Source organism: Candoia aspera, chromosome 2 (genome assembly GCF_035149785.1).
Source record: "Candoia aspera isolate rCanAsp1 chromosome 2, rCanAsp1.hap2, whole genome shotgun sequence".
NCBI classification, from domain to species: Eukaryota; Metazoa; Chordata; class Lepidosauria; order Squamata; family Boidae; genus Candoia; species Candoia aspera.
Genome location: NC_086154.1, coordinates 95,906,725 through 95,922,727, shown reverse-complemented (window position 1 = coordinate 95,922,727; position 16,003 = coordinate 95,906,725). Strand labels below are relative to the sequence as shown.

Here is a 16,003-nt window from a genome sequence, read left to right as displayed (position 1 = left end):
TCTAGAACTGACCCATAAAGTAGGTTTCGAACCACTATAACACCATATTTTCACCTTCTACTTCATAGAACAGGTTCAATAAAACACCAAGGCTGACAGTATTAAAAAAACAAATCATTAAGATATCCAAAAGGATCACACACACACACCATTTTTTCCTCAGAAGCACGACATGCAATCCTGTTTCACAAGGGATCCACGGTTAAAATCCACCATTACCACCATGTATAACATATATAAACCCAGAATACTGTAAGTGTTATGAGCTGCAAAGCCATTTTCACTGGAGAACTGCAAATACTATTGCGGAACTGATTCTTAAATAGTTCTTTCAAGTATCTGAAAATGCATCCAGTTTGCATGCTAGTAGAAAACTTTGGAGTCTGAAATCCTGTTCTTTTTTCTTTTTTGGTTTTGGAAGACAGTCTAAAGAACTGACTAAAGCTATCCTCAAAGCACCTCTTTATAAGCTGCCCTTCTCTCTTCATAGAAATATAAGCATTTGTAATACACATTTGTAATAATATCAATAAATATTAATATTATCATAAGCACGTATATGAGACTCAGCCTGCACTTGTGGTCTTCTACTTTGCCACACGCAATTTATAATTTGATAAGTAAAATATGCCTCCATGCCAGGAGTTTAAATTTTGATGAACCTTTCCAGCATCTACTTGCTATAGGGAGAATGCTCATGGGCTGTGTTTACACTGTAATAACTTGTTCAATCCTATGTTAGGGTCCTATTATGATGTTGCCACAAGGTTAGTATTCTGAGTACCTACGTGTGGTAGTCCAAATTAGTTACAAGGTATCTTGATGGAAGTGATTTTATTCCAAATGCAGCACAACCTAACTAACTGTGAAGTTTTGCTGACAGACATAAAATAGCTGTCAGGAAAAAACAACAACAACATGTCATGTGACTCAGAGCATCTAATGGAATGCTGCTGCTTACAAAAGTGGCCCCCCAAGTCACATTTTACTGCATCCCTCTCCCCTCTTACAAATGCAACAATACTACTAAATATAAAGCCAGTCTTTCCTGAGTTTTCATACATAGAGTGGATACCTTCACTCAACCAAAGAACTTGAGGCATCTCCTGGTAAAGAAGGTACAATAAAAGGTCCTGTGTTAAGTTTATCTGATGTAAGCACAAGGCAGTGCACATCTCCCTTAAAGTAGTGAGAAAATGTAGCATGTACAATTTTATCTGAAAGTAGATGATCACCATGAATGCGGATGAGTCGGTTACCAATATCTGTATCATATAAATTAGGAACCCTCTTCTGCCAAGTGGTCCCTAGTGATCAGCAGAGCCAAGATTGTTAGAATTCACAATTACCCTTTCACTGGCCTGAATATTGTGAGGTCTTTGTGTAGGATGATCACATCCTCCCCGCCCTCCCCTTTTTTTCTTCTTCTGATGCTTCTCCACAATATGGGCCAAAGAAGGTTTTAGCTGCCCATGGCATTCAGTAGTAATACTTTTAAGTTACCATGTGTGGAGCATTCCTGTACTTGCGTAGGAGCCCCCCTGATCTTTGCTCAGCTGAAATTCCAGCTGTTTCATCCAAGCTTTATTGAATGTTTGAACTGCCTTTTCTGCTGCACCATCTTAGGCTGGGTGCTATAGTGCAGAGAAGGTGTCCATTTTGTCTCAAAAATCACTGACGTTCGTTGGATGTAAATTAAAATCTGTTGTCTGAGACCAATAGTCTTGGTAGACGAAAGGAGAGAAATGCATCTCACTGCTACTGATGTTGGTAGATAATACCACCAGCTAATTGTAATAATTGTGTACAGCCAGAAGAAAAGTCTGTCTGCTCATTTTAGTATAGTTTTAAGGATTCTTTCCCATCCTGATCTTGCCAATGTCCATGGTAAAAGGGTGCAGTAAAGGACAGATTCTGCACAGAACAAGCAGCAGCACATACATATATAAACTCTTCTATATCTTAATCTAGCCCAGGCTATCATGAATAACTATGGGCTTATACGTACCAGCTAATACAGTGATTGTAGCATGTGTGGACAAATTGAACAGGAATGATCCATAATAATTTAACAGACCTATAAATGAATATTGTTCATTCAGACATTTGTTGATGAGATGCTGTAGCAATTTCATCAATCTTATTTTAATGGGATGGAGGCTGTGCTGATCAGTATGCTACCCAGGTACTCTACAGATTCTTGAAGAAATTGACACATATATAATTTCATTTGCAGTCCATAGGTTTCAGGTCTAGTTCACACTTGTGTGATAGTGCTAAATGTTTTTCCCTAGAGGAAGAGATCAAAATATCATCTAGAAGAAGACAACATGATGTAAACCTTCTAATATTGCATCTACTATATATTGAAAAATTGAAACCCAGTTGAAACCCTAAATGTATCTTTGATACAGACATTTATGAGTCTTAATAGTTAATTACTGCTTTGAGTCTAAATCTGAGTCTAACTCCAGTTGTTGATAGGCACATGAAAGTCAATTTCACAAATGTACTTGCCTTCAGCTAATGTAGCAAACAGATCCTCTGTGCTGGGTAATGGGTATGGTTCTGGTCCACCTAATGATTGACAGTCACAGCTGGAATTGACACTTTCTTTTCTACAGATATACCCACAGTAATAAAATAACTTAATTTGCACTTGGTGAAATTTTCTATCCACTGGGACAGCACAGCTATTACCTTACGTACATCTGCCTTCACGCTATTATGTTCCTTTAATTGTTGAGAATCCTCCTGGTTTAAACCATAGCTGAAGGATTGTTACATGCAGATAGAACATTCAGATCTTTTTCATTCATCAACTCATACAGGTAATAGTCGTCATGAAGGCCACAAACAACTTTATCAGAGCCTGATTCAGGAAAGGCCCAAAGGCTCAAGAAAAAGATAAGCATTCTCAATAACAATATTGCCTTTAAGTCTTTCTCCCACTTTGTAGTTTATGCCATAAAACCTAAAACATTCTTCAATAATGATGAGCTGGGGTTTATGACAAGGCTTCACAGGAGAAGTGGGAATTTTCAGGAAAATGTTTGGCTTCACAAATATATCTGTTCCTTCTTTCTTGAGAAATGTCATTTGCAGAAAGCTAGCTCTCAAATCTTTTGAACTAAGAGTCAGACTCCTCAGCTATAGCAGAGGAATTTTTTTGGAACTCATTAGTAGCCATTGTGCAATTATTCCCTGTTGCACAGCAAAAATTCTTCAGAAAAGGACCCAGCAACTTTTAGCTGAAGTAATGTGAATTGCAGCAAGGAGATGGACAGAAATCCCTTGTTGGTTGCCCATGTTTGCAGTCCTGGTTTTAAGATCATATTCTAATGTTACCATAAGATTAGTCCTATGCATAGTGCTCCAAATCAGCAACAAGGTATCTTGATGGAGATGCTTTTAATCCAAACTGCAGTACAGCCAGTGAACTCTGCTGGCAGATATGTTATTAAATTACTTTCTGAATATAAAATGGCTTGAGGAGAAATGAATGTAGCAAGTGGAGTGCTTCCATTTACATAAATGGCTGCCCAAGGCACATTTTACTACTCACATGATATCAGCAGCCCAGCCATTCCCTTCTCAAGTCACTTCGCATAGACATGGCAAACTGCATAGCCATATGCTACCAGAGAGAGACAGAAACAATTAGCGATTGGTCACACAGTGGGGCAAGATCAAGGAAAAAGAACTGCATAGATTTCAGTAAGGTATCTTTAAAGCTAGATCAGGAAACTTGGAAACTGTAAGAGAAATTTCCCATCTTCATATATGGTGAGTTAATTAAGGTGGAGTCCCTCTGAATGATTTGAAATGCTTCTACCCAGATTTTTTCCACCTGGGCTAGGTTGTGTTTATGACATAAGCTATCAACTGATTTGCCTGCTATCTTTTGATTGTTTGTCTTCCCTCTCTTCCATTCTTTCCCCAGCCTCCCCACAGTCTCTCTCACTATTATTGACAATTGGCAAGGACTTCACTTATTTCAGGAATTCTCAAACTTTGTAGTGAACTGACTCCTTATAATGATAAAATAACTTTCCCTATTAATAATTATTTCACTGACAGATTTGAGCAAGAAATAGCCATACCATTTATTTGTAGTAATTAAATTTTAATCTATATATCAAATAAAGCAATGATTGAACTGTAAAACTTTACAAAATCAAATCTTTTAATTGGAAATGAAAAATAAAACATCAAGTTTAAAATCATCAACTGGCTGCTGGCTTTAATGGGATGAGCTTGCTTAGTTTTGCATTATACCTGAAATGTGAGTTTTAGTCTGGAAACAGCTACTTTCATTTCTTGTTTCATACTTACTTAGAATTGCTGCTGGATCTTTGTGGTGGCAATTACAGAAAATCCTGAATTTGCTGCCAGCTTGTCTGAGCCCAACAGGAGCAATGATACTGTCAATGATCCAGCTTTGCATACGTAAGCCATCGGGCTGTGCTTCATCCTTTACCCCTCATTTGGCTTGGACAAGCTGACTGCTGGCTTGTCCAGGTAGAATGGGAACAGGTTTTGATCTAGCTTTGAGAGTGGAAGCCCTACTAGAACTTGTTCCAGGCTATGCTCAGTCTGCAAAGCTGAACCCTATAAAATTGTGCTTTTTCTATGTCTTTCCTCTTTCTTCTAACTGAATGAGCCCTGCTCAGACCTGAGAATCCCCTCAGATTTGCTTGGGATTTCCTGGGGTTGTGACCCAGAGCTTGAGAACTCTGTTTTAAAAAAGAGTTGATCTTTGCAAGCTATTGAAATAAAATAGCTTTCAAGTAATAGTATAATTTTACTGTAAAGTAGAACACATGGCCGTGCTAACCAAAATTTGTTGGAGGTTCTAGGAATCCATTTTTTTCTAGAAGGAAGGGCCGCCCTTCTTCATACTTCAGTTCATCTGCTTTATGACTTTCAAATGAAAGAACACAGATATTCAGCATGAACCTGTTAAAGCTCAGTATTGTCCTGAAAGCCTTGTACTCTTCAATGGTGCCACTCATAAATGAAATATTTTCAAAGCTCACCATTCTCTAATTTTAGGAATACACAATAGATGTATTTTTCCGACAAAGCTGGAGGGATGAAAGACTGAAGTTCAAAGGACCCATGCAAGTACTTCGACTGAATAATTTAATGGCTAGCAAAATATGGACACCAGATACATTTTTCCACAATGGAAAGAAATCGGTAGCTCACAACATGACTATGCCTAACAAACTTTTGCGGATTACAGAAGATGGGACACTGCTTTACACAATGAGGTAAGAGGCAGAGATGTGGCATTTTATTTATGAAAAAATATATACTGCATATATTTCAGGCTGGGTATTTTTTGCTTTTGTTCATAAATGTTCTTCTGCTTTAATGAGTTCTGTGTTTTTTTCAAGATTTGCATCAGATAATAAAATACGTACATCCTTAAAAGGGTCAATGGAATGTAGCTGTTTTCAGTGTTTTTATTTTTCTTCTAATTTGTACTCATCTTTTCACTTTCTGGCCTTTGAGCTTGCTGCATTCATTGGGATAGAAGCAAAGACACCATATTTTACTTTAATAAGTTTGGGAATTAGAGTCTTATGGATGAGACTACCAGCATACAGATTTCAAGGGGAATAATGACATATTTTGTGCCCCTTTTACAAGGTCCTAACCAGGTAAATAATGTATTGGATGGAACAAGGATGAGGGACATTTCCAGTCTTCTTGGCCAATATCAAACAAGGTCCCTACTGTGGAGTAGGAGTAGAGGAAGATATTGTATCTCTGTGAGACTCAGAAATTAGAAGTTTGTTTTTTTACAAAATGACTAGGATATTCTGGGAAACCGGCATGGTACAATGGTTAAAAACTCAAGATTATAATTAAAAAAACTCAAGTTCAAATTCTCAATTAGGTATTGGTTGACTTTGACCCAGGCACTATCTCATAGCTTCATGATAGCTGTTATCCCACTAAATGGTTGTGAAAAAGGGTAGGATATAAATAAAAGTAACAAATATATTTGCACTCCATAGTGAGGTATCCATTCACCCATCTTCCATTTTGAATGTAGTAATCATGGCTCAAATGGCAAAGAACAAAATGGGACAATTTGGGGGATAAGATAACTCTAGATAATATGCATAAATAATATGCATATTTATGTATAATATGCATAAATCTAGGTTTGCATATTATGCATCACAGAGAAACAGTTTTGAATTACACATTGCAATTACTTATTTTCAGGACTATAAACTGATATATATATATATGATATAGGTATATTTTAATGTAATTTTTATCTGGCTATGTTTTAATGCTATTTATTGTAAACCGCCCAGAGTTCCCCATTGGGGGAGATGGGCGGTGATATAAATTTAAATACTAAATAAATAAATATCACAGTTTGGTCTTTAGGGCAAAAGGTAGCATAGACTTTGAGGTTTCCTTTATTGGATTCTTGGAAGAACAAAAAAAAAAGTGTGCTTTTAAACCAGGTAAGCAAAATCTCTGGTTAACCTTGCTGCAAACAAACATTTAATACAGTGCATTAATGTACTGCAATGGAGTATGGACCGTCTATTATCATTTGCATTAAAGCCTCTTTATATCCTACATCTGTTCTATTGCTTTTGACCTCTTTGCAGACTCACAGTGAGAGCAGAATGCCCAATGCATTTAGAAGACTTTCCCATGGATGCACATGCTTGCCCATTGAAATTTGGAAGCTGTAAGTTGAATCTGACAATTATTTTCCAGCTTCTCCTTTCCACAGGCCACTTAGCAGTTAGAACAAGGCCTTGGTTTGCGGGTATGATACTTTCCAATTATTGCAGCTTTATTTTGTAGCTAAAGATGTTCTACATGGATAAACATAATATAATATTTAATACAGGCATGAGAAAACTTGTGAAGGGCACTGTGACAGCACAGCATATACATTCCTCCATTCTGCTTATCTGTGGCAACATCTTATTACAGACAGCATAGCTTTAGTAACCTTATTAACACACACAGAAAATATAGATTTACTTCAAAGGATTGATTAACTGTCAATTTGTATGCCATCTCAATTGTTTTCTGTCATTCTGAACTGCATAATAGTTAAGGATGAATGGGAAGTTTTAAACAGCAACAGTGAAAATCATTTCTGGACCCCCCCTTCCCCCCTTTTTTAAAAGAAGAAAAGAAAATGAAAACAAGTATTCTGTTAGGAGATTGTTCTATGCATTTTTAAAAAAGAAAGATATTCTTGCATACCTCCTGTCCATTTCTGTTGGACTTGAGTTGAAAAGCGTCTCATCTGGTACATCCTAAAATGAAAACTGGAGTTGTGAATGAGTGGTTGGAATCGTTTAATGCCTGAAAGATTGTGCCATGCATTCTTTTTTTTAAAAAAATATTTGCAATTGTGGTATTCTTTCAGGATAGCTATATTCTTTTCTCAATAAATGCCCTTCTTGTAAGATTCAGTGCCATTCTGGAAACCAGTCTGTTCAATCTATAGTTTCTTCTTCCAGGATGTCAAAATGAAATGACTTACTATGAAGTGGAAAGGTGAAATGCACGCTCTTCAAACTTTGTATGGCTGATACTTTTTTTTTTAAAAACCACTTGTTAGGAAGCCTATCTAAAAAGAACACTTAATAAGATCTTTTCCCATAAGGACAAAAGCAAAGGTTCTTGGGCAGGGAATACCAAACAGTTTGAAGTCAAATGAACTTATCTCCCTGTGAATTTCATGGCGGTGGAGAAGGTAGGTTGGAGGTTTGCTTGAAATGGCCTGAGCTATCTTAGTGGTTTAAAGGAGGAGATGGATGGCCAAGGGTATCGGAATTCAAGAGATAGGGTGATTCAGGTGATAATCATTAGTAGCATACTTTGAAACGTTCCAAGAATTTCTTGAGAGCTACATTTAGTATTAGGTACGTTTGCCGCCTTGAGTTATTTATAAAAATAATAAAGGCGGGATAGAAAATAAATAAATAAATTTATGTAATTGCTCAAGTTACTTGTGGTGGAGTAGAGTGAAGATAGCCCCTCTTAGTTCTTGAATGTTGGTTTGATATATTTGATCATATGAAAAAAATTAACTGTTCACAAACGTTAATAAGAGGCCTGTGAGTCTCCAACCGCCTTTCAGTATATTTACCATTCGATCTTTTGGGAAAAAATGTTTATGTTGGCATATTGGAACACTGCCACTGATTCGCAGCATTACTGTTGCTCAAAAATAAAACGTTGGAAATATTTTTAGAAAAAGGGAGAAGCAAACACATGGCACTTGGTCAGACTGATGTGGCCAGGGATTTTAAAAATTCATTGGAAATGAATTCTTTTTACGAATTAGATGCTTACACAAAATCAGAGGTGATGTATGAATGGACACGGGAACCTGCACGTTCTGTTGTAGTTGCTGAAGATGGCTCCCGGCTAAACCAATACGATCTCATGGGACAAACTGTGGATTCTGGAATTGTGCAATCCAGTACAGGTGGGTGAAAAACTAGTGCTGCTACATGTCCACTGCTTGTGCCACAGCACAGTTTTATCTTAATAATATTATGTCTTAGATGAACGTGGCATTTTTTTAAAGGGCCATCTTTCATTTTTTCAAAAAAGAAAGAAAACAGTCCCTAATTTGCTTTTTAATTATCCATCTTCTAAAAGTTGTGTATATCACATTGAACATCTTTCAGTGAAATGTATCTTAGCTTTGCAGTGTTCCTGAAAAACAAAACAAACATTGGCCGTGCTCAAATATTGTTCTCATTGGGTTCAGATCTCATTAAATCCAACAAGGAAACAATGAGAATCTTCCACCTTTCCTCCAGGAGCTCAACACATCATTGCATCTTCCCCAGCTTAATATTCACTAGGAACAGTAAAGCTCAACACATGTTGCTTACACCTACACAGACATTCGATTTTCAAAGCAGTCAATTAGTTTATTTTCTCTGTAGCTCAGAAAAGGAAGAGCCTGAAAAGAAAAACACAGTGGGACTGGGGTAACAAGGAAAGATGTTGCTTGGATTAAATAATCAGAAATCCAAATTAATCACCCCCCACCCCCTCAAGAAGCTGAAAGCTTCCCAAACAGATAGATGTTTTAGTCTTTTGAAGGTAAAAAATGAAATAATGCTGTGCTATCTTAAAGATTAACAATCTTTATGACTGCATAGGCTTTTGGGACATTGATTATCAGACACATGGTAATATCTGGAATATAGATCTGTATAAACATCTGATGAACTGGGCATGATCCTTGGAAGCCTCTGTGATAATAACATAAAAGTCAGTAGTCTTAAATTCTACACTTTTTTGTTTCCATTCTAGAAAGGGATTCTATTCTATTTTATGGAGCTGATTTCTGTGGCTCTACCCACTATAATAAGTCCAAACCTCCCCTACATGTACACAAACACTTTTCCCCATCAGTTGTGAATGAAGAGGCATCCAAGGGCTTCACAATTACGTAGATATGTGGTCTACTTGATGGACTACTTCCTCAGAAACATGAATAAAAAATTCCCTCAAAGAAACAGGAATTGAAAGATATTTAAGGTAGGGGAAGAACATTGTTAGCATTCCAGGCCCTATTCATGGAATTTTTTTCCCCCTGCCTGAGCTGCCTCATATTTGACAGCACTTATAAAATGCAAAGATATCAAAACAAAATTAACATCATGGCCTAAAAGACATTAATCATGGTTATTTACGGTTAACGACAAGTTCTGCATGAAGTTGGCACTGAAAATAAACAGTAAAACCACTAGAAGCACTGTTATTAAGAAAGGAACAATTTCAATAATTAAATTTAAAAGTTGATGATGGCGTTGAGTTGTAATAGTAATAGTGGTGGTAATAATAGGAGAAAATGAAGGAAAATAGAAAAAAGGTATACAGTAAGTGCAGCAGATTTCTGAATATAAGGGGGCAATTACTTTTTCACACTTGCACATTGAATCCAAAGTCATGTTGGATGACTGTTTATCAAGTAAAAGAAACAAGAGCCACATTTGATGTTATTTTGTTTACTTCAGAGTCCCTTTATATATCAGTAGGATCCACATGAACCTTTGAAAACATTTAGTGCAAAAATATGCAAACATTCTGAACATCTGAAAAAGGGCAAATATTTTTTTACAGTACTATAAGAACATTTGTCCATGCTATTACTATTGCAGGTTGTGAGCATAATGTGATTGAATGGAATGCACACTTTCAACCTCAGGGATCCCCATATAAACCTTTATTCTCCATTTGAATAAGCTTTATATGTTCAAAACAATATCACACTTTCAGAAAATCTAGCCAAAAATATTGAATTGATCCCTTAGCTTCAGTTTAGTTGGTTTGTGGATTGTAGCAGTCTAAAAGTCCTCCAATATTTTATGGATATTAGGGTTACAATATTTTACAGGCAAACACTGAAAATAATAAATTATTTATTAAATGATTCGGTGAATGGAATGCAAGAAGAAAATAAATATTTCTGTACTAAAATGGTATCATTCATGGTTCTGTCATATTTTGTTAGACCTGAGCAATTTGTAGAACTAATCTCAAAAATTTATTGCAAACTGCTGAAAGGCTTGGGTAGTTGATGTTATATAAAGCCAACAAACTAACTAGCAAACCAATTTTATATACAGTACTAAAGTATATACAAATTTTATATACTAATAGAAAAATTGTATGAAGGACAATCTGGATCAAATTCTCAGCATCCTTGCAAAATAAAAACTGGAACACTTTAATAGGATTTGCTGCACTCTGCAATGAAAGCTGGACAAAATTCTACCTATCAAACATCGCTGAAATGAATGAAAACTGAGCAGGAATATACTTATTTAGCTGGACATTTTCACATTTCCCAGTTGAGACCTCATCTGTGATGGGAAAAAATGGAAGGGACATTGACAGTACAGGTTTTGAAATCATGATAAAATGTTTGTTTTGCATTTTCTGTAGTGTGTGGATTTGTTACAGATTTAGAAGTGGTGGTTCCTAAGACAAGATGTAAGAACCTGTTCATGGTTTGCTTACCTGCAAACCTAGAGGTGTCTATTTCATAAGAATGTTTCCATGAGTTGAAGAAAATGTATGGATGGGGAATTGGAACGAGATTAGGATTATGGCAGTGATGATGCTTTGGCACTAGTTGGGTTATGAAATGTCTGCAAGCAAACAACCAAGCTCAGAGACCACCAAGAACTCCACTTTAGGATTATGCCCAAGCATTTCAAGCAAATGCTAGCAAACAGCCTCTTAATTATGGTAGCTCTCCAACCCAGCAAATACTGAACAAAGTTTAAAGTTCCATCAGTATATTTGCCAGAGGACAGCAGTAAGCTCAGCACAATGAAATGGTTAAGATTTTGGACTAGGTCCAGGGAGACCTATATCCTGGCTCAACCGCAGAGCTCTCTAGGTGACTTTGAGCAATATATTACATCTCAACCTAACCTATCTCACAAGACTGTGGCTGTGGTCACAAAAAGAGAGGAGACCACCACGTTTGTTGCCTTGAACTCCCAAAGAAAGATGGGCTATAGATATTCATCATCGTCATCATCATCACCACACTAAACAATGAACATCTTCATTCAGTGCCTGATCTTGAATAGAGCTGGCTTGAAGCTAGATTTTTCAAATCCCCAGGACTATTTTATATGTCATCTCTAATTTTGGAAGAAGACTTTTTATTTGATTTCAGACCTTCTCATTTCTTTTTTTGGCTAACATTTGTTTTGTCAGTGCTGAAGGTAATGCCATATTATTAGTCCCCTAAGGAATTTGATATTTTCAAGATATTAAATTTTAAACTAATAGTCACAGAAGATGAAATGAAAAATGAGATGGTTGTTTAATTTCTTGAAAACACTCATTTCACCAGAGCCATTAAATAATGAACAGCCACCACCAATGTTTAACTTCTCCTTGGTTTATAAAAACAGAAAGAAAAGAAATCTAAAAGTGGCACAGTAAGCAGAAAGAGAATGGGCCAAAAGGAACTATGAGTAAATTGCCTCTCATGAAGTCAACCCATTCATCCCTGTTGCTGATTGTTCTGAGCCAAGCCCTGTAAGCATGCTATTATGAAGCTAATGCATTAGATGGTCTGATCATCATTAGGGCTGTACAAAACCGTTCAAAGAGGATGCTTTCTGCAAAGAAGGCAAGCTGTCCCTTTAAAACTATTATCTGAAGCATCAAACAGGCATAGTCTGTTGAGTTTGTTAAAGTTCAGCATAGCTACCTTAAGGGCCTTTCATTGACCAAGAGAAGGGGATGTCACTTGGACTGGTATTGAAGGAAAGCAGCATCAACATGCATGTTCAGATATGATGCTTCCACACTTCAAGCAGCCAGCTCAGATGAAGGCTCAGTACAATGTCCCTGTAAATGGTTTTGCACAAGCTTAGTGATTGCATTACACCATGATCTTAATTTCTGCATTCAACCCGTATAGTAAAAGAAGAGTCTTATGGGTCACCATAGAGCAAGATGTACAACATGTGTCCTTTCAGGCCTACATATGGCAACAGGAAGCTTTGGTTGACTCTCCGGGTACCAGATTGACATTTTTAATGACTGGAGAATAATCATATTAACAGTATTCCAGTGTTCAGCCTGATGACTAGCAAATAGGCAAGGAAACCACAATACGGACTGAAAAAAGAGCAGATGATTGGGGAAGTACTCTTTACCTCTGAATGTCACAATTAGCAAACTGTACTATTGAGGTCAAATAAATCTCACACAGAAGAAAGGAAAGGAAGTCCTGGGTCACTAGCAAAATCCATTGAGTCTGAGAGAGGGGAAAGATGTATTCAACTATGCTATGTGTTCAGCTGATGATATCTTAGAGAATCAAAGGCTTAGGAGTTTTGTGTGTGTGTGTGTGGGGGGGGGGGCTCTTCCTATTCTTGCAAAATACCAACTGCTTCCTTCTAAAACACCAGATTAGAATGCTGAACCATTCCTGATGTTCTGTATTAGTTCTTGTGAAAAATGTAAATAATTTAAAGCAACAAAGGTACACTAATTTCTGAATTACTCTATTGCTGATGGAAGACTTTGCATTAGTTCTTCTTCTCCCCTCTCTTATTTATATTCTAAGAAACCTCCTTTTTCTCCCCCCATATCCAGGAGAATATGTTGTGATGACCACCCATTTCCATTTGAAGAGAAAAATCGGGTACTTTGTCATTCAAACATACCTGCCATGCATAATGACAGTAATTCTATCCCAGGTATCCTTCTGGCTTAACAGAGAATCAGTTCCAGCAAGAACTGTGTTTGGTGAGTGTCTTGCATTACCCAAATCTGTTCAAATTGTTCAGAAGCATTAATGTATGTGGCATTAATGCCCTTTGATTTACATTATCACATTTAAGGTGTCTGTGGCAGCAGCACTTTGTCTCACTGAGGCATTTTGTACTGCAAAAATGTCATGATTTGCCTTGGTGAGAAGCAAAGGTGATGCAGTTGCTTCATCAGGGCATTTGGACCTGCTGGGCAAGGCTTTTAAGTGAAGCAGCACATCTGCCTTGTATTATGAGGGAGTAGGGTGGTGTGTGTGTGACATGAACTTTGTCAAAGCAAAACACTGATTGGAAGCTTTGTACAATATTAATAACACCAGATCATAGTGTGGTTGATTGCTTTGTTGTTTAGCTATCTCCTCCCATTATGGACTGGTGTTTTATATGAACAAAGCCATATAAATGATTAAATCAACAAACTATGATTTAAAAATTCTGACTTAACATTTATTGATTTATTTGATTATTTGAAACTCAGTTCAATTAACAATTAAAAGCTTGGTGAAAGCAGGCTTTTAAACCATTTTTATTGGTAGAGTGGGGGCTAAGTACATTTTCTTGGTGAGTATATTTCATAACCGGGGTATGGGATGTGGGTAGGGGGTCACACAAGAGAAGGCCTTCTTTGCTGTGGAAGATATGTGAGCTTTTGGCAAGGGGGAAATCTTTGAACTGGATTTTCCTACTGGGTTCCCTCAAATAGTCAGATCCTAAACTGTTTAGGGATTTAAAAGCCAACATCAACACTTTAAAATGTCTGGTAGGCAATTGGCATCCAACCAGATCTTTCAGAACAGGCATCATACAATTCATATATCAGCAAAATAGCTGCTGTATTTTGCACCAATTGCAATTTCTAGAAGCTTTTCAAAGGTAGACTCTCAGAAAGTATATTGTATGTGACCAAGGCACAGATAACCATCACTAATTCCAATCAGCCCAAGAAAAGCTGCAGTTGATATACCAGCTGTAGCTATGTAAGTGCATTCCTCATCATATCCATCAACTGTAAATCTAGCGTCAGGTGCAGGTCAGGTAAAACATCCAAAGTGTGGACCTGTGCTTTCTGAAGGAGCTCATTACCCTCCAATATAGGCTTTACTTCAGTCCTGAAGTTTAACTTTCTTCTTACCAAAATTGCTTCTTGGCCTGTCTAGATTTAATTTCAGCTTGTCTGAATGATTCCTGGTAAAATCTGTGTGACAACTTCATTAGCAATGCAACAAGATTCACAAAAAGTAATAAAACCAGTCTTTGGCCAGCTTTTGTCCATGAATTGCCAAAATCATGTTCAGGGAGTACCTAATTACAGAGACAGCTCATTCACATTTGAGACAAGTCCTGGACCCAAAACCTGAGTGTGATATAGTCCCAACTATTGTTTGCATTGTTATCTTATCCACTACAGCCCTTGGTTCCCTAAAAGTGTTAAATTTAGGCTTTGGCCACCAAAATTTGTCCTGCACTGGTTTGGACAGAGCTCATTCAAGTCTTCTCTCCTTCAAGTCTCCATTTCATGGTATTTGCTTCATTGGCTTTTCTATGAGAATTTTTGTCTATGTGTGGGATGAAGATGGAAGTGGATTTTTTTTCCTTTAAGTAACTCAAGAAGAATACTTCAAATATTTCATATAAATGTATCCACATGGAACTAGAGAGATAGAAAGTAGAGTTTGGTCAAATAGCTTGTAACTTTTAGGGGGAGATGGGCGGTGATAGAAATGTGAATTATAAATAAATAAATAAACTACTATATGAGGATAGTAGGATCTATCATAATTATATAACTAAATTAAAATTAATTAAAATCCTTCCTCCGAATAGAATTCCCATCTTAAATTTAGATTTTTTTTTGTAGAGATCTTTATGCAATCTAAGCCATTTCAGAACAGAGCTGATGGAAAATAGAAAAGTCAGATTATTTTCCATAAATAATGCATCTGAATATGGATAGTGCAAGATATTTTTGATTGCTGTGGGTTTTGGCTAACAATTGACATAGTGAAAATATGCTGTAGCAGAGATTTAATCCATGAGATGTCTGCAGTTGTCAAGGTAACTGCTGGGTATGTGATTTAAGGCAATGGTAGAAAGTGTAGAAAGATGCAGACTTTTTACTCTTAGTAAAAGCTCAGTGGCTAGTTAAAAGAAAACTATTCAGCAGTAGGTGAGGAACAGCACTGTAGAACATGCAAAATATATTGGCACAGTGGCATCTTTCCCCCATTCCTACCTTAATCAACCTTAATAGCTAGCCTTTGAACCTGAGGTGAACAGTTGCAAAAGCCAGCTGGAGAAATCAAGTTGGGTTTTAGAAATGAGCTGGTGAACAGAAAGTGCCTTCCATTTCACTTTAGGATTATTATGCCAGAGCAAACAAAATTGTATCTTTAATTCACCTCAGTATGTACTGTCAGCACAAAGCCATCTAAGAGGTAGGAGCAAAAAGACATCTATTAATGATAAATAAGTAGTAAAGTGATGTTTTGATACATCCCCAGATTATGAGTGTAGTATGATCACTTGTCACAGGTAGACTATCTCACCTGTCCAATGAACTGCCTCTGATTTCCCATTTTACTCAGTTTTATTCCCCTCTGGATGCAATGTCAATTCACCACCTATTATTGGTTTTTAGGCAGAATGGAAAAATATGGCATAGAAAGATCATTGCA

The 16,003-nt window shown here is 36.9% G+C and overlaps 1 protein-coding gene across 1 annotated transcript in view; it reads left to right on the top strand.

Moving 5' to 3' along the window:
• LOC134490023 (gamma-aminobutyric acid receptor subunit alpha-1-like) overlaps positions 1 to 16,003 on the top strand; it is a 46,317-nt gene that overhangs the window by 24,085 nt on the left and 6,229 nt on the right. The window contains 4 exon segments of the mRNA XM_063292908.1: positions 5,056 to 5,276; positions 6,645 to 6,727; positions 8,348 to 8,491; positions 13,153 to 13,305. Of these exon segments, the coding sequence (XP_063148978.1) occupies positions 5,056 to 5,276; positions 6,645 to 6,727; positions 8,348 to 8,491; positions 13,153 to 13,305 (601 nt within the window).